The following is a 24466-nucleotide window of genomic DNA, read 5'->3' as shown; positions in this document are numbered from 1 at the left end:
TCATCTCAAACTAACACTTCATTTGCAATTGCAATGTTCTTTCAAAATAAAGATTGTATTAATGTCTTCATAAATTATCAAAAATAAAATATAAAATAAAAGTGAGGATAGTCGAGCCACCTTTGGCCAGAGTGATTCGGTCACCCCTAATTTTATTTTTTTGGCCATTTGAGAAGTTGGGAAGTGACCGAATCATCCCAAATGGTCATCGGGTAGTTTGGTAATCCCAAATATAGTCAAAAGGGGCCGAATGTCTTTTATTCTTTTAGAAATATTTGTTTTATTGAAAAAAAAAATAAAGGTCATTTTTATCTTTTTTAGAACAAAATGTGTACATCGCAAATTTTTAACAATTTTGATGAGGCGTTGATGTAATTTATAAAAAAAAAAAAATTGCAAATTGAATATAAATTTGAAGGATATGTGTATTTTTGCATAAATTTTAAATATATGAACGTAGACCAAATTATCGTTGAAAGTTAGGAAACATCGAAATCAAAGATTTATTATATGTTTCTTCTTACTTACGCTTCCTTTGTATAGAAGTCTTCATAGATAGTTGAAAATTGAAACCATTAGCAATAAGTTGGTTTTTTTTATAATTCTTTTTCTCAAAAATAAAATATATGTAGAAAAAATAAAAATAAAAATAAAAAGAGGGGAGTGGGGGGTGGGGGGTGGGGGGTGGGAGCTATGACTAGTGGAACCCTCTAATCCTTACGCGGCAACGTTTCATTGGTTATTCTACCATACTTGAACAATCCTACCGGAGAGGAAGCCAAACCCATTAAATAAATAATAAGTAGTTGCAGGTACATGCATTGTCGAAAGGGTAAACTTTCAATCACCATCATCATCATCATCATCATCGTCAATAACTCACTCTTATCTGCAAAGCAAAGAGCTCTGGAAAACTGTTTCTTGGTATTTTCGATTTTTCCTCTCTTGGTTCAATCTTTACGTAAGTTCTACTCTTTTTCCTTTTGATTATGTTTGTTTTCTTTGATTTCTGGAAAATGGGAAAAGAGAAAAGGAGATTACTTTGTCAACTTTTGGTTCTTAAGCTGGGATTTTTTGTGGGTTTTCGCCTGCCGAGAACCATCTTTTCTCATCAACCAAACTTGGGTTTTTGATATTGGTCGAAAAGTTTCTCGCTTTCTTCATTTTTTGTTTTTTTTGTTTTTTTTGTTGTTTTTGTTTTTTGTTGTTTTTGTTTTTGGGTTTTTCATATGGGTTAAAGTTCTGGGGTTTCTCTGAATTCAATTTTCTTTATATTTGTTAATTGATAGAAAAATCCTTAATGTTTTTGTTCTTGTTATCCAGTAAATTCAAGAAGTATGAGTAAGCGCTTTTTCAAGCAAGAGCATGACTTTGGTATGGAATGCAATTTTGGTGTTTGTGTTAAATGCTTATTCTATTTTATATTGTTTATTAAATCAATTTAATCAATTATCTTTGGTTTTTATACGTATAAGCTCAATCCCATTAATTATTGGTGTCTTGTATCTGCAGAAAAGAGGCGTGCCGAGGCTGCAAGAATCAGGGAGAAATACCCGGATAGAATTCCAGTGAGAATCAATATATGCTTTTGTGATCTATAAAATTAATATTACAGTTTCGTTTTCTTGAGTACACCTTTTGATTGAAATGTATTTGGTGTATTTCTCTTGCACATCTTTTTTTTTTTTTTTTAAAAAAAAAATTATTTATTTATTTATTTGTAAATTTACCATTACATTTGCGGAACCTACACGTAGTCCCATAAATTCAATAGTTGTATGGAGATAAACAAGAGATGTGTCAGAATGAAACCAAACATTTCTCTTTTTGATTACTTGCTAACGATATATGTCTGAAAATCTTCTTATACAGGTTCAACCTCCAAATTTGGCTTTTATATCTTTTAGTTTGAATCATTTTTTCTAGACTTTGGGATATGTGTTGAGTATGCATTGTGCATCTTTTTCCTCGCCATCATCGGAATATTAATAGTTAGATTTTAGTGAGCACGTGGTCTCTGATTTTACTTCTTTTAACTGGGGCATAATACTATTGGCTAGTTAACATCATAGAGTGAGCAATTTTCTGGTACAACTTGTGTTAAGTGCCGACTCTTTTAAAAGCAGCAATATTTTCGACTAGGGGAGTTCTTTGAAGGATCCTGGGAAGAGGCTGCATTTAAGGGCGTTTACTTAAGGAGTTACTGTAAGTATTAGGGAGATATGGGATAAGAACTGAAAATTCTTTGTTGATTTCAGTTGTTATGGGGTGATGGGAAGTGGGCATAATTTGTTGATCTGAGTTGAAACACCATCAAGCTCGTTGACTGACGCTGAAAGAAAATGATTTTGAGTACTTCATGTTTTTACACTATTGATTATGGTTTTCATGAATCTTCATGGATGGAACTCTCTTGCATAGACGTGAATCATGTTGTGCAATTTTCTTATTCAACAAAGAGTATATTGGTAGATGGACAGATTATCTGTTTCAAATCAGATTAAAAGTGATGTTCAATGGCTTGTTGAACTAAATTTTCTTTAGCAATTTGCGCTTTTTATGATATTTCAATTTCTTATCAAAAAATATTTTCTTCAGCATTAAAACATGCTAAAGTTGCATTGGTTTCAGGCATTGTTCACCAACCATTCTGAGCTCAAAATTGCTACCTGGTTAAGCTTAACTGGGTTCCATATTATGATGCATTTATTGGCTAGTGTTTAAGTTAGGATTTTTTGCCTACAGTGAAGGATGATTCTTGTATCTGACTCAACACATGAATGCTTATTAAGTCATACCTAAGGGACATTCTTCAGACTCAAAATTATTGTTTATCAAGAGTAGGTTTAGATAAGTAAAAACTAAAAGTTCCGTATTGATTTTTTTTATTGAAGCCTAATATCTTATATAGATACTTGTTCTTTAGTTTGAATCCTGGGAATTCCCATTTGGCATTTCTTTTGTCTTGAATATGCAAGGCCATTTTCGCTTACGACATGCTAGGCCAGATGCACTTACAGTGGGGTTCTTAGTAAAACACTTTATGTATTTGTTTGCCTAATGGTTCTGCATTGTAACCAATGGTACCAACCTGTTTGTTTGGTGGCATTTCTTCTCCATGGTAGATGGTCGATAAGACAAGATTTCATGTCAACCTAGGATTGTCTTAGTAGATGGTCGAGAAGACAAAATTTGGTGCCACGAAATGGCTTATGCAATACTTGCTATCTATAAGAGGAATGCCTTTCAGATATGTAGAATCACTTGGGTATCATTATAGTAATGTAACACTTGGTTGATATGGAAATTTTTTGGTTGACTAGGATTGCCATGAAGTTCTGTTGCAAGCTGTGGTCCAAATAGTTGGGGTGTTGTTGTTTGAGACTTGAGGGATGGGTTTTGTAGAATTTGTTGCAAAAACTTTATTGGTTTACACTTACTTTTAGCAAGTCTCCTAGTAGTGGGCATATATTCATTATCCGTTGTGGATATTATTTAAAATATGGAAGGCAGTAAGCATATGGCATATGCACGCTTAAAGTAAATGAGTGACTTCAATTCCATAAAACACTCTCATGCAGTAAGCGCCTGACCAGCCTCTTTTAGTCTATTATGTAACTGGTAGTTCTGTGTTCACTAATTTGATAACTGAATAGAAATGCAAATGTTGAGGACTTCCCTTAAAGTAGGAATTTATTTTGCAAAAGAGTGGTTAGATGGTACTTCTACTAAGGCAGTGCTGTAGACTGTAGTAGTTGATTTATGCATGATAAAGTGATAAATCTAGGTATATGTGCATCAGTTGATACTCTCAAACTATCCAATTTGTGCTTCAATTTATGTTTTCTTTTGTGATTCTGAAGGTGATTGTGGAGAAAGCTGAGAGAAGTGATATTCCCAACATTGACAAGAAAAAGTAAGTGCATGTCACTAATTCTTTGTTTCTCTAGTTTCCCTTTTTAAGACTTTGTATGCTCTAGGATAATTAACCATTGCTGATACATGAGGTCCCTGTAGTTCAAGCATCTGTGTGTGTGTGCGCCTGCCCGTGTTTCCTCACCTAGAGCTGTAAGAAACAAAAGAACCCAAGTGACTTCTAAAATGATGTGGTATTAGTTACCTTTTTGGTGTGTCCTTATTTTCTTGTCCTATACTTTCAATCTCTGTTAATGTCAAATATAGAACTGGAATGGGGAAGGATGAAGAGAAGAAATAGGGACACACTGCTACCTAGAAGACCATATTAGTGCTCAAGTTTTTTGCTTGAAAGTGGTGATAAGTTTTGTGTATTAATGACAATTACGAAATTACAGATACCTTGTCCCAGCTGACCTCACGGTGGGTCAATTCGTCTATGTAATTCGGAAGAGAATTAAACTGAGTGCAGAAAAGGCAATCTTTATATTTGTGGATAATGTCCTCCCACCAACAGGTAAGTTCAGCACAATCTCATGAGCTCTGTGTGTGGGTTTGATGCTAGGTTTTGATTTCCTTTCTATTTCATATCTGTTTATGGTAAACAATGTCATTCATAAATTTATTTAAAAAAGCAGAAATGAAAAGATCTTGAAGACATCTTCCGAAATGCAATTAAATTAAGTGCAATTTGTTTGAATAACAATTGTTCAAAATCAAGAACTACTAATTGTAGTGAAAAAAAATATTTGCAGGAGCTATAATGTCTACCATTTATGATGAAAAGAAGGACGAAGATGGATTTCTCTATGTTACTTACAGTGGAGAAAACACATTTGGTTAACAGATTATGAAGCCTCAAGTCATCTGTCATTGGTTTCCGGTCATCGGTATTTTGTCATACTCCACCCCGTTCTTGCATTGCCTTGAACAATACTGGCATCGTACCAAATGTATGAACCTATTTCTGTGATTATATTTACATTGCACTTTGTATATAACAAACCAACAAACTTTATGATGCTATTCCATTGATGTGTATAATCCTTCCCCTCCAATTGCCTGCTTTCTTTAGTGATGTTCCTGAGAAGCAAGGCATTGCATTAAAGGCTTCTTTGGCAAGTCTTGGGCAAACTTGATTGTTAACCTTACTAAAATTAGACATACTGCACTAATCTTTAGCCTCTTTTCTTTTCTTGATAAAGCATATATATGGGGATTGGAAAATTGGGAGTTCAATGTCATTATATCCTGTAAGTTTATAAATTGGGAATTAATTATCATGATTAAGGAATTAATTTGGTAAAACTTTGGGTAGAAATTATTGTGGAAGGAACAGTACTTGGTGTCCAAAGGAAGATGAAAAGCTGCAATTTTTTTGGGGGAATAAATTAAAGCCCAGATGATATTGCTTCTGGAGTTGCCAAGTACTTGGTTTCTCATTCCAATTTAGACTCTTATACTTGTATGTTCCTCTAACTCTTGTCAGTTTAAAAAGAAAATAGAAAGAAAAGAAAAGAAAGAAAAGAATGAGAACCCAGTAGATGGTTGGTCTGTAAAGTGTCAACGGATCTGTAATTATAATCTACTAAAATCATACCATTCATAAATTTGTTTTTATCTTACCCGTTTGGCTTTACTGGTTAAGGGCGAGTTTGACTATACACAGGAAGGAGACTTAAATAATTAAATTTGCTATTTTTTTAGTTTAAGTTTTTGGGAGTTTTTTTTTTTGGAATAAGTGGTGGTGATATAGATTTAACGTCAAGTACAGTGACATCAAGTGGTATGCGATAATTTTATTTAAGCGATAATTTTACAAAAGAGTATTATATTATATGCCGTTTTGAGATAAGAATACTAAACAGTAAACGTCTCAAATTAGAGTATTCACGTTTTCAAACGTCTCACTTAAGGATAGTTCATTAGGATTTGCTATTAAATCCTAACGGAGTACCTAAAATATTTGTATTTTTTTTTTTAGGAAAAAAAAGCAAAAAAAAAAAAAGAGAAGAAAGTTAGGACTTAGTTGGTCAGAATTTAATGGAATTTGCAAAATGCTCATGCCTGAATCTTTGAAAATTGTTCTAATTTTTTTTTTTTTTTTTTTAAAAAGAACACAGATATTTTGAAAATTTTTACAGTATTTAAAAACAAATCCTAACGGAGTACCCTAAAGTGAGAAGTTTGGAAATGTGAATACCACAGTTTGAAACATTTGTTAGTTTAGTATCATTCTCTCAAAATGGCGTATAATTTGATACCATTTTGTAAAGTTATTCCTTTATTTTAAAAAAGAAAACAAATAATATGGTTGTTTGGTAATTTTTTTGGAATTTTTTTTTTTGTTTCTAATTTTACTTATTTTTTATTTTTTTGACATAAATGTGATATTTACTTCTGTTTTTACGAGTGTTTTATGTTTGAATTATTTATTAATTTTGTATTTTAAAAAGAGAACAAAAGGAAAAAAATAAAAAATTTAACAAACGGAGCCCTCACTTGTCTCTCACTCTTACCTCTCATGTTCCTCTCCTCGGATTGGAAACTACAGTAATTACTTGCTCAAATTGGTAGCAATTTAGGCATATATATAATGTATATAGGACTCAATTGTTAAGGTAGGAAGCTAGACGGCTCGAAATTTATTTAGACATGTGAGTCTTATATAGGATTTCTCACATTACCTGCATTATCTGTCCAAATTGCTACTAATTCGACATAATATGGTGGATCCTTATCTCTTGTCCACTCCTTTTCCAAATCTTTGTTTCCTTCTCAACCCCTGGATCTCCTCTAGTCCACACTGGGGAACTCGACCATGCATCACGTGTCCTTCATCGTGGCACACATTCATTAGGCTCAATTCTCTCTCTCTCTCTCTCTCTCTCTCTCAATATTGATATATTTTTTTTAGCTGATTGTTTTCTTGTTTGGTTACTGAGAAAATGCGAACGGATTGAACCAAAAAATGGCCAAAGAAGTTGCTAGATTTTTTAAAAATCCATATCCAAATTAATGCCCAAACTAGCAAAAAAAAAAAAGAACAAAAAGGGCACTCAATGTGATGGGCCTAATCGAATAAAGCAAAAATCCAAAACCTAACCAACTCAACTAATCAGTTTAACTTAATTTGATTTCTGCTGCCTCATCAATTTGATTCGATAGTTAGGTTTTGTCTATTAACATCCACATGCCTAACACGATTCTCCCCACATTAAACATAAGACAAACCTTATCAAAGTGTTGGGAAGTTCTGTTTCTTTAGAAGGATTAAATTTAAAAGGAAGAGTGGTTTTTCATTTTTATCAACATCTATTTGGCTTAGGTGTTCTAAAATAATAACAAAACTAGAAGAGTTCTTATGTAGTATTTTCAACGGTTTAATTTTATTTCAATTTTTTCCTGAGAAAAAGAGAAAGTGAAATTGAATTTGAATGGTTGAAAAAACTATAAGAAATCTTCTATAGTGTTTTTTTTACAGCACCTAAACCGAATTTCTTTGAGTTTTAGAAAGTGATAAAATTTAGTTAGTTTTTCTGAGTTTATAAGATTAGTCTTTCTGTCTGTCTGCCGTCAAGTCCATTTGTCACTTGTACAAAAAAAAGAAAGAACAAAGCCATGTAAATCTTATAAAATGTTGCTATGCGTACATCTTTACCATACCATCTTTTTTTTTTTTTAATAATTATTATTATGAGACGTTAATATGATAAAGGTGTTACACGTGTCAACACTTTATAGGTCTTGTGGCAAACGGGCATGATAGTAGGTAGACAGAAAGACTTATCTTATAATCATTTTCTAAAACCTGAAGAATGTTTTAATAAATATAAAAACCATAGCAACTATTTTTAGATCTAACCTTTTTAAAGCAAACTAAACTTTATACCATACAACGTAAGTAACATGTAAAATCCCCATTTTAATTTTTCCTTCAATTTTTTTTTCTTTTTAAAAAAATTCCCCTGCTCTTTCAGAACTTCTAAGTTCTAACAAACAAACAGTGTCTTAATGACAACTAACTCTTGATAATTCTAAAAAGTGAGAGCCATAAATATCAATAATCCGTCTGACACAAGCCAAGGATGTGCAGATTAAGGGAATTGGCATGGGACACCGGAGCCGATTCGTTCGATACTGCTCGACTTTTGCAAGACGCACTAGACGAGTTGATTGTCAAAGCCGAGCCCAAATCCCCAGCCGCCTCGTCAGCTGAGCCTGTCCCGCTGTCTCTCTAATCCAAGAGAGACATCCCCCATGAAGCAAATGAATACAAGCAAACATCTCCTACAATATCTTAATTACATGCCAAAAGATAATAATAATAATAATAATAATAATAATAATAATAAAATAAATAAATAAATAAAAACACCTTCTTTCTCTTTGGGTATGATCGAAATGCACTGAGCATCCAAAATGCTTTAAGTGACCCACCATTCTCACAGCCTAAATCCAAGTGGTAAAAATTGAATTGGAATTCTGTACATTGATTATTTGAATTGTTTAATAATTTTACAAAAAAGAGTTGCAAAATTTATCTGCTCCCTGCACCTTGGATTGTCCAAAGTATAAGTGGGCGCCCCCGTATTTTCTTTTCTGTGAGATTGTTCTAATTATGTGAATCCAACCAGCTAATTGTGAGAGATCTTCGAGTGAAAATTAAGATGTATTCCTTTAATTAAACTAAATATTGTGATTGACTCACACATATTTGGTAGGCTTTAGATCAATAATCACTCTCTGCGTTCTGTACTTGTAAGGATTTATATATAATATATAAGAATTCTATTTAACCTAAAAATTTAAGCTAATAGATTTGAACTTTATTATAATATATTAACTACTCACTACTCATATTTATAATGTCTTTTTAATATGAGACTTTTTATTTATTTAATTTTTTTTTTTAACTAAAACGTATATTCAAAATAAACAAGTTAATCAGAAGAATTATAAATGAAGTGTGTAATATATTAGTTTTTACTAAGTAAACGTGTAAGTGTTTTCTACACATATTCCAACACATGATAACATTTCATTTAATTCAAAGTTCACTAAATACAAAAGGCCTTTTAGTGTGGTTTGAATAGTGTCGTTTATGGCCTAAAAAACGCCACTATTAATTTGATGCCGTTTGAATAGTGTCGTTTACTAAATGACGTTAAACATAGGGTCATTAGATAGCATTATTTACTGTTCAAACGGTATTTAAGGCTTTTTAAGCTCAAACGACACTAAGTTGTTAGTGCCGTTTGAATAATAAATGACACTAATAGTTTTGTAGTGGTTGCATAGATATTTATTTTTATGTGTTTCTTTGATATTAAGTTGTGATTTTCTTTTCAAGTTGCAAAAGTTTTTAAATTACTTTAAAATTCTACGTTTAAAAAAAAACACTTAGAGCATTCCTAGCAGCTTCCCTTCCCTTCCTCTTCATTTTCCCTAAATGTAGGGAATAAAACTACTTTTTTGCTTCCCTATCAAAAAACACCCCACAGCAGCTTCCTTTTATTTTTCCCTATATCATTAAAATATTATTTTGTTACTTTTACTTTAATTAAAAGTAAGAAAAGAAAGAGATAAAGTAAGAGAGAGATTATATTTTTAGAATAAACAATTGATTGGGATGTGAACAGTGCTTCCCAATGCATTGGGAAGCATTGTTCACTTCCTAGGGAGCAGATAATTGTAGGGAAGCTGCTGTGGGATGATTTTTTTGACTTTCTTAAAATTTTCCCTAAAATTTAGGGAACAGATCCCTTGTAGGGAAGCTGCTAGTAATGCTCTTATTGACTGAGATTTGAAAAAGCAGTTTTCAGCGTTTTCAAATCACCATTTTTTAGAAATGTAATTTTTAAATAATTCATTTTTTTGTAATTTAATTTAAAATTACAATTTTTATTAACAAAATTGTAATTCCAAATGCAGTCTTACGGAACATTTAAATCTCACTAGTTCATGTAAATTCCAATGGGATGACTACTTCTTGTTGAGAACAAAATACTCCTACATGTTTGTGCTATCAGACCAAAGGATTTTGGCGGCTACAACTGGGGCCCACAACCACGTGGCATTGATTAAAGCACATGTGTGCTTGACACTTGTCATGCAGGCCGGTATTGGCGGTTAGGGCACTCTCTAGTGTTCGTTGGCCAGGAACAAAGAGAGGATGGTCCATGCACCCTTGTCTCCTGTCCCATTACCTTGTAAACTTCCCATAGGACCGTCGCTTTCACCGGTACCACAGATTATGTATCCCTCTTTAACGTTTTGTCTTGTTGCCATGTACATTTCACATGCATTCCACCTTCATGCTGTTTCGTTTTCTTTTGAGGTTGTCTAACGTAAATTTTGGGTTGTAAACAATTAACTGTTATAATTATGTCATTTTTTATACTAAATTACTTAATTTCAACATTTTCTGGTGTTTGGTATAACTGAAAATCTTAATTAACAAATAACACTTTTTTAAAGCTGATCAACGAAAAATTTCACAAGTCTTTCGATTCCGAAGAGAGGTTTGGAGAAGAATGAGGAACCGAAGGTGCGTGTGATGGAGGAAGTAGAGAAATAGGAGTAACTGAGGGAGCGATGTAATGAAGCCGGCCAACTTTGCGCATGGTCTTAATGGAAGATCTTGAGTGAGTGAAGGAGGAAAGCTTCGGATATGCTCTTTGGCCTCACTTGACTCTCGCTCGAGCGAGATTGCGGTAGGATTTTCGCTGGAATCTGGATCTTTGCCCGACAATTACTTGAGCAAAATATTACAAACGGCAAACAAAAAGTTCTCGCAATGTTCATGTGATCCTGGCTCGAGCAAGAATGCGACTAATAGTGGTATAGAAATTTAGCGTGAGACTAGCGCGCTGTTGCCTCAAGCGAGACGCGTTTATTTTTAATAAAGGCTAATTTTGCTTTTAGGGATCAAACCTTGATCTAGTTATACATAAGAAAGCCGGTTTGGGTGAACATCATTTTGAATTGCTCATTGATCAATTCAAATTTATCAATAAGAAAGCTATTGAGAGAGTTTTATCTTATTTTTCTATAAACTTAGGCATTGTTTGTGTTTGTGGAATACTCTTTATTTGATAGGGATCTATTCTTATGAGAATAACTATTCTATCACGAAGATGAATACTTATTCATCTAAAAAATTAGAGAAATAACTATTCCTTAAAGAATAAACATTTTTTGAAAAAAAAAAAAAAAAACTATTTTTTTTTTATTTTTTATTTTTTATTTTAACCCTTCAACCTATAAAAAATAAAAATAAAAATAAAAATAAAACGTTAGAATTGCTGTGGGTGGCCACACCACCCCTAGTGAATTTGGGCGTGGCCGATACCACCCTTGGAGCCTCTAAGGGATGGCCAAGGCCCACCCCAATGGGGTGGCCGGCCACCCACAACAATTTAATTTTAGTTTTAAAAAAAATTAAAAATAAAATAAAATCATGTCAGGTGTTTTAATAATTTTGATTCAATTCCAATTAGAGCATATTTTTAATCACCAAATTAAGAAATGAGAATAACTATTCCATTCTACACTCTTTCATTCTCAGTAATAACTATTCTATTTTTCAATAGAATATTCATTCTGCGAACCAAATAAGGCATTAGAGTTTTTCTTGACTTTATAGAAGAGTTGTTTAATCTAATCACAATGGTCAATGAATGTTTAGGGTATATAAAATGAGGAATGCTAAAGTATCTCCTGGTGTTCTCATAGTGCATGTACATCTGGAATGACATAGATGTAATTTTTTAATTACATCTATGCTATTCTAGATGTACACTAGGAGAATAGTCTAAGATGCTCTAGCATTCATCGTATAAAATAAAGAGGAGACAAACAGACAAGAGATATAGTTACTTAGGTCAAACAACATGCATGGGGGTGGGGAGGCAGGGACTAGGTTAGGATAAGGTACGTAAAAAGTAAAAATGTTTACAAAAAAAATTTAATAAAAGAATTCAAAAATTAATGTAATATAAGGTTCTGCCTACTCTAACTAAAGATTAAATTATAAGAAATTAATAATTTTCTAGGAAATGTTTTTCGATAGAAATAGTATTTTAGACTGAGAGAAATGGAACCATAAGTTGTGTGAGACGGACACTTACGGGTATATTGCTATAGTTTAGGAAGTTAAAGTTGAAATAGACTATTCTTATGCATAGATAATTATGTTATAAAAATGGGAAACCAATATATACATATAAAAAAATATACATAGATAACATATATTGTGTATTTGATGCACGTTTTGTGTTTAGAAATATTCGAGATAGATGTAAGCATGAAATTTAACCAAGAAAAAGAACGTGAAGCCATTTTAAATTTCTTTCCCGAAGCATTAGGAAATGAATTGAAGCCTTTTTTAATGAAAAAACGTACGTAAGAACAAAGAAAAACTATATATTGACGTTTATGCTTATTTTTATGTCAAGGTTTAGCTCAAATAGCTAGGCCAATATGTAGAGAAAGGCATGCATAAGAGGGTGATGGCTACTAATTAAGACAATAATTTATTAGGGAGATGGATGTTTTTTTAGTGAGACTATATTACAACATTTTTGGATACAATTTACTCAAAAATTTAAGTTTATGGGTTTAAGCCCAATTATATTATACTAACCCACCACTTCAATGTGAGACTTAACTTTTTTTACACTCACAATGTATGCTTAACAATCTCCCATTTATCCGTTGTACTTTCGGATTGTTCGGACAAAAGTTTTATCAATCTTATGAGACATCTTTAGGGTCACTTAGGTGCCATTTATGTGAACTTTATTTGTGCCATGCACCTTTGTCCCTAGCTACTTTACTATAAAATTAAGGACTCATCATTCATGCATGCATGTATGCCATTCCCCCTCCAATTGTGAAAGAGACCATAATCGTCCACCATATCTCACATCAACATTGCTTAATATCACATATGTGCGGATGTATGTAGGCTTTAACCGTGCCATTTACCATCGTCCTTACTCTTAACAGCGAAAGAGATGCTTCATATATATGCATGTGCCCTATTCCTGCTTCAATTGCGAAAGGGACTATTACCCGCTGTACTGTACTCGTTAGGTAGATCGTCATTTTGGAGATTTTTTTAGCGAGATCATAATGTAACATATTGAAACGTCATTCAATCTAAAAGCTTGAACTTATTGGTTTGAGCTTATTTAATTATATTGTCTTGACTGCTCATACTTGTAACATTATCTAATGTGAAACTTAACCTTTTTATACCCATAAGTTTATACTCAACGTCATAGCATTATCTGACATTATGGCAGAAAACTGATTCTCTGTAGTTTTTTTTTTAAAATATTTTTTTTTTTAAAAAAAAAAAATACTATTTTATTTATTTATCTGTGAAAGTATATATCATGTTAAGCGCTGCACAACAAATGACAACTTCTTCAATATATTTCTTTCTGTATGTGGGCTTAATTAAGGAAACTCTTGTCATATATGAGACGATGATATTGTCTGGTTTGTGAAATGATAGATGGCTTTACTCAATCACCTAATGCTTAGCTAGCTGTTGTTAGTCACAATAAACTCATCAAAAGCAAGCTAGGCAATTATTTCCCTTTAATACCAGATTTGGGGAGTATAATTAGTGAAAATAGTAGCCAACATTTTGGCTGTTTATAATAAGTGGAAAACCAATTCGATCAAAACAAATTAACCATATATGATGTGATGACCGAGCAACTTCCTGAAAAGCATCGATCAATAAGCACACATTTAAGCAAGCAAGCTGGTAGCCCTCATAAACCTGAACTTTCTAAACTTAACCATAAAATACTTCGTGAACTACTCTCGTTTTTCAAAAGCTAAACATATTAGTGTACACATTAGAGTATAGGTTCGAATCTCGTAATGAAATTTTTTATGCATGATTAGTATAAATTATCTTGATAGATTATCGCTCGATTGGACTTAAAAATAGAGAACGCATGCGGTTCTCATCATCTAGGCCGGCCTCTTCTGTGCGGCTTCCAACGAGTAGATGCTCCTATAGTAACGCCTAAGTAGAATAGTCATAGTTGATCTCTCCCGCTAACGTCTAGGCTTTTCTAATTTTTTATTTTATTTTTTTAAAAAAAGAGCACCAAGCATATTCTATAATTTTCTAATGCCGACATAGTGCCCATCCCTTTCTCGGATTTAAGGCAAGGGATGCAGTGGTCATTATTAAATTATGAAGGGTTGTTGGTGTCTATATGAATCTAAAAAGGCTTCTTACTTTTTGATCATAGAATAATCTTGGTAAGTTTTTCAAGATAAAAGGACAGGCCGACAAGCTATGGAAATGGTGGATCTCTGGCACAAAGACAAGGAATGGATTTCTTCGGTAGAATTTTTTTTTCTTTGGCATTAAGTCCTCGGTAGAAACAATTAGGCAGGCACTAGCTTAATTTCCTGAGTTTGTTTTCTTTTACTATTTCGAAGGAAAATCTCTATTCTTGAAACGAGTAATATTTCTACTCATTAAATTGTTATACGATTGATATATAATATTATTATTTAATAGACTTTTGTCATATGATTTTATGAAATGATTGTAAAAATTAGTATTTGAATCGGTACTTATAAGAGAATATATATATATATATATATATTTTTTTTTTTTTTAAAAAAAAATCTTCCCTTAACTCCTCTGAATTTTCATCACATTTGTAATTACTCATTTAAATTTAAAAAATTTTCAATTTAATGCATCTATCTTTCAATTTTATAGATAAAAAAATGTATATATATATATATATATAAAGAAATTTCAAAGATTTAAGCGTTAGTATTTTTCTACGTTCTTTTAAATCTTGACCAAAACTTAAAATCTTTCAATTTTTTTGTTTTTTTTTGGAATATCGTTTTAATTGTATGAAAGTGATATAATAATCTAGTAATTAGTATTAATCTTTTGAAATATCTTTGCCCCTCTCTCTCTTTCTCTGTCTCTCTCTTCATATATTTACAGGAAGGCTCCGAGAGTTGGTTCTCTTTCCCTGAGGGTGTGTATCCTGGGACCAATAGATTGAGGGATCGGAAGGGACAAAAGGACCGGAGGAGACTGCCCATATCTTCATTTCCTTTCCTACTTCTCCTAACCCATACAACTTCATGTTCTGCAGTCACCCTCTTAAATCTCCTCTAGTACCTGCATTTAATGCTCTTTTCCTTTCTCACTACAAATAAACTGCCACCATTATATTTCCACTACTCATCAACAACAAAAAACACAGTTCTCCTTGCTAGCTAGCTATATATCTATCAAACTTCCTGCATACATTTGCAGTACTATCTTTCATGCATAAAATGTCAATCAGTACTTCTTGTCTTGTTGTTTTCCTCCTATGCCTTTCCTTGCATGCATGTAATGCCCGGCATCTTCGCCAAGTTGATAAAATGCTTGGAAAGAAAATTCACTTTTCCATCAAGGTTTGGTGCAATTTTTTTTTTTTTTTTCAGCATATTCATTTCTTCTTTCTTTTTCTTATCTTTTACATATTCTGAGTTTTTTTTTTTTTTTTTTTTGAATTTTCATTATAAAAAACGTATCTAATTACAAGAAGCACATAAAACCAATCCACCCAAAGAAACCAACAAGAAAATTGGTACAGAGGGAATAAACACAACAAAAGCAAACTAATATTCCATCTAAACTCCAATACTTACAAATGATAACATTTCTTTTGTTGGCCTTAAACTTAACTTTGGAGATATCCTAGTTCTAATTTCTCATACAATCTTACATGTATTTCTGATTTTATGCAGAGTGATGAGAAGATGGGTTCCGATAAGATTTCAGCTCTGTCAAAGGTGCAAGCTTCCTTGTCAAAGCAAAATGGAGTGGCAAAAATAGAAGATGTAGCTGAAATCCTCTCAAATGACAGCACTCAAAAGCGAAAAGAGACAAGGACAAATGAGAAAACATCTAAAGTGGAAGGAAAAACACCAGATGCTGTTCAAACTGAGTCTCTTGTTTCCGTTTCTTGGCATGTACCTCACAAGGAACACAGTGAAAAAAATCCAGGCTTCAACTTGGACTACTCTCCACCAAAGACACACCCTCCTTCTCACAACTAAGCAAAAAAAGAAAAAAAAGGTTCCCTGATTTCTTCTAGCTTGTTTCTGCTGCTTAAAGGGTACGTTTTATTACCTCTCTCATCCTGCGAGTTCTAAGAAGCAAGATAGTATTGAAGAACTTGTGTATGCCAGGGTTGAAGTGTTTTAGTCTTGCCAGAATATATATGGCTGTATAACAAGCCTTTTATCTCCTATTGATGTACATCATCAGATAATTAATGACTATGTCAGTGAGAAACATCTATACTTTGTTAATCGTTTTATCATAGTATTCTGTCAGGAGGCTTCACCATATCATAACTTTTTGTCATCATCACTGCATAATTTCACCATAGTTAATCACAGACTTCTTCATCTTCTTCAACTGATGTCGCCACCATCACACTGCCATCATAATGATGATGATCATCATCGCCATCATAAGATCGCTAATAAGGTTGATAGAGGATATCATTAGTGTAATAGTTAATTTAATTAGAAAAAAAAAAAATAGTGTAATAGTTAATTTGATAGTTAATGCATGTGTAGTGGTATTCAAGTTAATTTCAGGTTTACCAATTTTCTTCACCATGCCCTAATTAATGACGATGATAAAACAAATGGTAAATGCAGTCAGAATTAATGACATGTATTTTTTTGGATGAATAAAATTCATTAAACAAAATTAATACACACAAGAAATGCATCACCACTTCCTTTCCAAAAACAAATTACGAAGCACTTGATTTATATATATCAGTCTATTTTTGCACAAAAAATATACGTCCAACGGATGCATCATGCATGCATGTATATGCATATATAATCAGTTTTGTGCGATTTTATTGGATGTGCATGTATGATGTATAGACATGAAAGGTGTTACTCAGTTTGGTGCAACATTTACTTTTGCTTCATTAATTGCTTTCTCTTCTTTTCCTATATATATGCTTGCACAAAAATATACATGTAATCGATACATGCATGTGCATGCATATCGATGTCGTGCATGTATAAACATGTAAGGTGTTTATACATGCACGGTAAAATCAATGCTCGTGTAAGTTCTGTGACGAAAGATCTCTCGATCAACTTCTTAGAATTATTTTCATAATAGACCTCATATTATGGTTAAAAACTTAATTAATCCTTGAATTTTCTCAAGGAGATCAATGAATCTGAAGTGCTGAAGAAATTGAAAAATAATAATAATAAAAAAGTATTGAAATATTAATTGAGTCAAATAATTAATGAGGCCGGTGGCAGTTAAAAGAATATTGTACCTATTAATTCTTTGAGGTGATGTTTGAAATATATATCCGTAGGTTAAGGATATTTGGTCGGTCATACGATGCCCATGCCTCATGGACTCCTTATTTTCTAAATTAATTGGTCACTTTGAGGTTAATTTTACTGGTCGGTCATGTACATATATACATGCTTTTGGTAGGCAAATAATTGGTCACATATATATGTGCCCTAGCCTCATGCGTGTGTACTATATATTTGACTCACGCTTGCACAAAAATTATTCAAGTTACCTAGCTAGCTTGGGGTGGCATTCATGATCGTGTGTACGTTTACAGTTTGGATCGCGTGTGTCAAGACATGAGCAGAAGATTATATAGACAACTTTTTTGTAACTCTGGTCCTATATTAGGAAGATGAGTAGCTTATATGGAGTCGGTGGTTTATAAAGATAGTCATGACTGTTAAGTCCCACATTACCTAATTATTAGGTGAAACTGAGCTTTATAAGAAATTCTAGTTTAATTCAATGGGTCAAAATCTTCAACCTTATCTCGCTAATTTCGTATTTGTCGAGTTCGCAGGTCATGTAAAAAATTTTCATTTCTAATGTTGCATATCGGATTCAGGTCAAGTTGATGCATGAAAATAAAACTATATGTACATGCATGTCAACTTTAACCCGACCCATTTAATTAAAAATGTTAGCTTCTTCAACCCTAACCGCTAATTTGTATTAAATTGATTCATATTGAGTTTCCAAGTTGTGTAAAAAATTATCGACCTTATACTTAGCCTATCAAGTACTGTCTATATATGATCTTAAAAAGGTAACAATCCATGATGGGAACCTTTCCTGGTCCATCGATTCTAAATTAATTATTCAGTAATAATTTACCCATAATAGTTTATTGAGTCCAAAACAAAAACACAACTTTTTTTTTTTTTTTTTTTGGATGAATTAATGCTTTTATAGCCCAAACTCAAGAATACAACTCTTCAGTAACCACTGGATCCACCAACCTAGTTAGGGACAAACCCCCCAACCAAGGCTCAACACAATTTCTGTTAGACAAACCAGCAACTGAACATGCTATACAAACAAAACCTTACAAACATAAAGACGCAAAGACTCCAAGAGATCCAAGACTGCAACTTTGCAGAAAGCATCCTTCCAAATCCAACCACCAACACAAATAGAACAGATCCCCATTCCAACATCCAAACACAACTCCCGATCTCTCAGCAATTCAGAGGAAACTTGTAAAGAATCCTCGATTTAACTTCCCATCTAATTTTAGAAAGAAGAGCTTCTTCCGTCTTGGGATTCCTACCATGAACAAGATCAACAATTTCTTTGCATCCACAAATTGTGAACTGTAACAGCAAAGCAAAGTTTACGGGCTGTAGAATATAAATTCTTCCCTTTCATACCAGCTGAGCTCCATTTCACAATCAAATCCCAATCATCTGGAGGATTCAGCACCTTACAGTCAGCCATGATGGATCTCCATATCCTCCTACTAAAGCTACACTCAAAGAAAATGTGAGCTAAACTTTCTTGTTTAAACCTACAGCAAAGGCAGAGAATATCACCCGTGTAACCCTATCTACACATCTTTTCTCTAGTAGTAAGAGCATCTTGGAAAGCAAGCCAAAGGAAGAAAGCATGCTTAGGAATAGCTGCAGAGAACCAAACTACCCCATGCCATTCCACTTCAGGCTTTTTTTCTCTTAACTCTTCCCAGGTTTCAGCACTAGAGAAAACCCTACTTTTAGTGCCCCAAACCGGCTGATCCACCTCACCAATGCTGACCTCAGGCAACCGGCTTTGAATCTCCACAAGGGCCTCAGATCATGCATTAGGCCAAAACCAAGCACCACCTCTAATGATTGAAGATAGTTTAGGGCCAACAAAATGTCCTGCATCATGCAACAGCCTATAGCCAAATTTGTCATACAAACAAGCAAGTGGATGCCAGTTATCATACCATACAAAAAAATATTATGTCCATCTCTCACTTGAAATTTAATAAAGTTCTTAGCAAAGACCCTGAGTTGCAGGATTTTCTTCCAACTCCAAGAGCAGTGTTGGGGAATAGAAACCTGCCAAAAACTCCTTCCTTTCAGCCAGTTCTCTTTACACCAAGCAACCCACAACGAACCTGACCTAGAGAAGAAGTTCCAGATATGATTGAGCATGGAAACCTGATTCCAAGTGGCCAATCTTTTGAGCCCTAACCCCCCTTCCTTCTTAGGCATACAAATAGTCTCCCATGCCACCTTTGCTTTAGCCTTCTCATCCTTCCCATTCCACAAAAATCTGTTAAACTTTTATTCTATCAAACGAATAATTTTCTTTGGTAGAATAAAAATTCTAGACCAGAAGATTTGAAGACTAAACAATATAGATGAAAGGAGTTGCAATCTGCCAGCAAAAGAAAGGTGTTTAGTAAGCCAAGTATCCATCCTGGATGTAATCTTGTTTACAAGACACTCACAATCCCCTGCTGATAATCTTTTAGTGAAATTTAATCTTTTAGAGATTAAAGACATGTTTTATACATCATTCATGGTCATTCTCCAATCCTTTTTTGCTGACGTGATATTGACAATCTACTTTTAAATCAATCTTAATTAAAAAAGAATAAAAATTCAATAATAAATTGACAGTGCCACGTAAAGAGAAAATAGATAGAAAAATGACAGAGAGAATTACACAAGCTAGTGTCGGAAAATTATAAAAAAGAATTCATGACTGATCCTCGATCTTGTCGTGTTGAAAAAGAAACACCCTTAACAGGCCATATATACGTCCATGCATGGCCTATCCCGATGTGCATGATGGAAGCTACAACGTCTTAAAACCAGCAAAAGATAAACGCCAATCTCAACCCGCACGTTACGTTGCTCCGTAACAAACTAATTTCCATCAGACAGCCTTGTTGAGCTCTGTTTGCTCTATTTAATTTAGCTTCATGTATGTGGATTGAGGTGCAGCTGAAGAATAAAATAAATTGCCAAACAACTTAACCTAATTAAATAAAGGAGAAACTTCAAATATTATACCCGATGTTTTGATGATACTTTTGCAATCGTACTTTCAAAGTTTTAAAATTTGTAATATCGAGTTCATATGTTTTAAAAGTCTATAATATCACCTATTTGTTAAAATTTTCTGTTACATCCTAACGAAAAATGTCAAAATCTACAAAATACCCCAGTTTTAAAAATAAAAATCTAGAAAATTAGCCCCGGCTTTGGGTTAGGTAACCCATGGCTAAGGCCGACCCATGACCATGGAGCTTTAAAAAATGGTTTTCTCTTTTAATTATGGGTAATTTTGTATTTTTAGTAAGTTTGTTAAGATATAAGGGACATTTCACGTGTTTACCGTTTGCTTTAATCCTAAATCCTAATAGTAGGGATGATATTACAAACTTTTAAAACATAAGAACCCGACATTGCAACTTTTTAAACTTTTAAAATTATAATTTCGAAACCATTAAAACATCCCGAGTTAGTGAAGTTCCTTTAAATAAAATAAAAATATAAAAATAATATTTATTGCTCAATATTCTCCAACCAATTAAATATAAAAATAATAATCACAAATCATCATGCATGCATGCCTACTTCGAAAGGAGAAATCTGTTGTACTTTCTATATGTTTTTCGAATTTACTAGCCACCACTTTTTCGACATGTAGCATTGTAGCTGGTGCAATAAACAATTGTTTATTTATTTTAATTAAGTTTGAACACTAAATGTTAATATATACTAAACTCAGCACTTATAAAGACATTCAAAAAATTCTTCTCTCTCTAATATACATTTTGCGTTGTGTAACTCTCTTGGGGTTAAACCAATGATATTTGCATAAAAAATAAATGTTATTTAATAAACTGTTATATGAATTATATAATTTGGATAATGTTACAATAAAAAATCAACTATTTATATTTTTCTTTTATAAGCTCTTGTCAATCTAAATATTGATTTTTATTGGCACATCATCTCAATTGTATGATATTCGTATACTGAATACTGAATAACATTACTCAAAAGAAAAAATAAAGTTGCTAGAGAATTGTTTGTGTGATTCCGTTGTTGTATAAATAGTCAATTGATAACACATGGAAATCGATCGATGAACGTCTGTCTCTGCTGCTCTGGCTGCCCAATCGAAAAAAAACAAGAAATTATTTTAACCATTGGACTTAAAGCAATTGTTTAACTATATAATTAATTCCTTTATTTAAAAGTAATTAAGTAATTAACACATTGACAAACAATATCATAGTAAGTCCCACAACATTTCCAGTTGATGTTCCACAGCGTATTTGATAATACTTTTTTTTTTTTTCCCAACAAAAATGTTCGCCCAAGTTGCTATTGAGAATCCCTTAAACGTAATATAGTCATAACATCAATTTATAACATAATTTGGGTTTCGTGCCTTGTGGAGGTTGATCGATCACTATACGTTGAACTCCTTTCTAATCCCTTTTTTTTTTCCATATTTTTTTAAAAAAAAAAAAGAAAAAAGAAAAAAAGAATAACAATTTCGAAACCCAAAAAAATATAGTTAAGCATTTGGTAAAATTTGCAGTTTAAAAAAATATTACCTTAAACTAACTTTAAAATCGCGTGTTTTAATTTTAAAACCGCACTCTATTGTCTGCTGAATTTTTCAATGTTTTCAAACGGTTTTTTTTTTTTAATTATTTTATTTCAAACACACTTTAAACCGAAACACTTTTTGCAATTTTATCTAAAAACGAAGAGGTGGTAAATGGGACCATGTGCCCGACATAACAAGAGACATAAGAAGCAACGATTTCGAGAGTGTCTCCAGGGCAAATAAAGTATACATTTAACTCAAGTCAATTTGAAAATCCCAATAAGAGAATTAGAAGAAGGCAAACCTTTTTGTTGTAATTAAAACAAACATCCCATATCTTAATCCTCCAAAGAGGCATAGGTGAATGTATCTCTTCCCAATGTGATAAAAAGGGTTGAATTTGAACTCCAGACACCCACCTGACAGCGTTGTAATATTTTGTTCCACTAATTAATTTTATAATACTTAGCTCTAATATATATATAAGTAAGAGCTTTTAGGATACTCCAACATCCGCTAACAAAGTCATTTAAACATAAGTCAAATTGGGCAAAGGTTTTTATTTTTATTTTTTATTTCTCTCTGTTGGGTTGGAAGAAAAAATTCAGTTTATTAAACTAATATATGTACGTATTCAAAATGCATGTGATTCTTACCTGTATTTTTAATAGAATATGTAATTCTTATATGCGTTTTGGGTAGATGGCAATTTAATAGATTGTATTAGAGAAATTTCCTTCAAGACAATTCAAAAGAAAATTTTGTCCAATAAAAGTGGCATCATTGTATGGCTCTAATTAAGTAATAAAATATATTTTTAAAAAGGAACGAAAAAACCACCAACCTTTATTAAATATTAGGTATAAATTTTCCAATAAAGATTGTTAAAGTATGATTAAATGGTTAAATTTATCTCTTCCTATTAGCTTAAACTTTTGTGATAAGTAGTAATTTAACATGCTATCAGAACTATGGACTAATGCCAGTTTTGGATCCTGTTGGTTTCAATTATTTATTTATTTATTTTTGTATTTTACTGTGAAATCCGACCGACCCTTGGTGTTTTGCTACAAAATTCGACCATCCCTTGGCATTTATGGCGAGATCTGACTGCCCCTTGGTATTTTGTGGTGAGATTTGATCGTGAAAATATATATATATAGACTTCTATGCAACCTCAACCAAACAGATAACCAAATATGCAAAGCAGTAAAAATAAATAACACAGATATTTCGTTACGAAGTTAAAACTCTTTGTATCAAAGAGAAAAATCACTTTGAGAGAGCAAAATTCAGGAAATCAATTATCAAAAGAAATAGCTAATTACAAGAAGTTCGTACTCACAACCATTTCCTGTAATCACTCCCCTGAATTCTAACAACGCCTACTTGTCTGCTTCTCTCATATACCCGTCTGGAGAGTTTCTTCAATTGGTCTTCCTTAACTAGAGCACATCTCCAGTTAGACTTCAATGGTTGAACGATTGAACAACAAATACATGAAACACTCTAAGAGAGATAAATATAACTGTTTAAGCCTAATAAACTTATCTTAGGACAATGTAATTCTTTACTGGAATTCTTAAAGAAACATTGCCTAGAAGTCCCTTTAAATATGCTTTAGAAACCCTAAAAACAAGTCATGAAGGGATTTCTAAGTGATGGTGTCCGGACATATCTATCGTATGTCCGGACATGTATTAGAAAGTAAACTTTCTGTGAAGCGTGTCTGGACATGTTGCCCTAGTGTATGGACATTTGCAAGAAAACTATTGTGTCTGCTGTCTTGACTTGTGTGTCCCAACATCTTGCAAAATAGGGACTTTCTAGAAGTTGCATCCGTTGGACTGTCCGGACATGTTAAGAATATAAACTTACTGCCAATCATGTCTGGACATGGCTTGAGGCTATCTGAACATCTTGCTAAAGATGAACTTTCTGTAACTTGTGTCTAGACACGGCTTCTGGCTGTCCAGACACTACAGAAATATCTTGACTTCTGAATGTCTTCTGAGTGATCTGAGTTCCAAGTTCTTCAACAATTAAGTAATTTTTTGTTATCAGATTGTAGCTAATCATAAAAAACGAACAAACTTTCCCTTTGACCATTCTAGGACAAAACGGTTACATTAAAAAAAAAAAAAAAAAAAAAAACCCTCCCCCTTTTTGTCATAAAAGGACAAAGGGTAAAATAGAGTAAACCAGCCCCCCAAAAAAATTGTCCACAATATCAAATAAAAACGGAGTCCAGAAAGTAATTATAACAACTGTTGAGTAAAAACACCAAAAATAATAAAAACAAATGTCACAGAACTTGATCTCGCAGATCTTCTGGAAGGATATTGCGGAGAGTGTTTCATACATTTAACTTGATCTGGGCAACATCTGTCTCTAAGGGCTACATGCACTGATCCATGGTCAAGAACCGATCATCCATGGAAATAAGCCGGTTATCCATAGATAGAAGTTGATCATTCATTTTAGTCAAGAGACTTATGACTGTAATATTAAACGGATCAGTAGAAGAGGAGGAAGCTGAAGGAGTGATAGAGGCTAGCTCATCAAACATCTGAAACCGGAGGAACT

General features: G+C 32.9%; 2 protein-coding genes across 3 annotated transcripts; both read left to right on the top strand.

The window, feature by feature from the left end:
- Window positions 1–809: 809 nt before the first annotated feature.
- Window positions 810–4973, top strand: LOC133880035 (autophagy-related protein 8f). Of its 2 annotated transcripts, none has more exons than XM_062318896.1 (6): window positions 810–961; window positions 1324–1374; window positions 1513–1568; window positions 3864–3916; window positions 4314–4432; window positions 4671–4973. In XM_062318896.1, the coding sequence occupies exons 1-6, from the start codon at window positions 817–819 to the stop codon at window positions 4757–4759; spliced, it is 513 nt and encodes a 170-aa protein (XP_062174880.1). In that variant the 5' UTR covers window positions 810–816; the 3' UTR covers window positions 4760–4973. The 2 variants fall into 2 exon arrangements, with proteins under 2 accessions (XP_062174880.1, XP_062174881.1); XM_062318897.1 differs by having other exon boundaries at window positions 848–924.
- A 10004-nt stretch (window positions 4974–14977) lies between these two features.
- LOC133878896 (root meristem growth factor 10) lies at window positions 14978–16182 on the top strand. Its single transcript, XM_062317463.1, has 2 exons — window positions 14978–15381; window positions 15718–16182. Exons 1-2 carry the CDS (start codon window positions 15250–15252, stop codon window positions 16027–16029), a joined length of 444 nt encoding a protein of 147 aa, XP_062173447.1. The 5' UTR covers window positions 14978–15249; the 3' UTR covers window positions 16030–16182.
- The last annotated feature ends 8284 nt before the right edge of the window (window positions 16183–24466 follow it).

This window comes from Alnus glutinosa, chromosome 10 (genome assembly GCF_958979055.1).
Source record: "Alnus glutinosa chromosome 10, dhAlnGlut1.1, whole genome shotgun sequence".
In the NCBI taxonomy this organism is placed as follows: Eukaryota; Viridiplantae; Streptophyta; class Magnoliopsida; order Fagales; family Betulaceae; genus Alnus; species Alnus glutinosa.
Note: the sequence above shows the minus strand (reverse complement) of the source record. Positions and strands in the feature narration are given on the sequence as shown.

What these genes read in the sequence shown, in the direction of transcription:
- LOC133880035 (XM_062318896.1), top strand. Translation starts at nt 817, where the DNA reads ATGCATTGTCGAAAGGGTAAACTTTCAATCACCATCATCATCATCATC. An exon ending in TCTCTTGGTTCAATCTTTAC is followed by an intron (nt 962 to 1,323) that starts GTAAGTTCTACT and finishes CTTGTTATCCAG; the next exon opens with TAAATTCAAGAAGTATGAGT. An exon ending in CAAGCAAGAGCATGACTTTG is followed by an intron (nt 1,375 to 1,512) that starts GTATGGAATGCA and finishes TTGTATCTGCAG; the next exon opens with AAAAGAGGCGTGCCGAGGCT.
- LOC133878896 (XM_062317463.1), top strand. Translation starts at nt 15,250, where the DNA reads ATGCATAAAATGTCAATCAGTACTTCTTGTCTTGTTGTTTTCCTCCTA. An exon ending in AAATTCACTTTTCCATCAAG is followed by an intron (nt 15,382 to 15,717) that starts GTTTGGTGCAAT and finishes GATTTTATGCAG; the next exon opens with AGTGATGAGAAGATGGGTTC.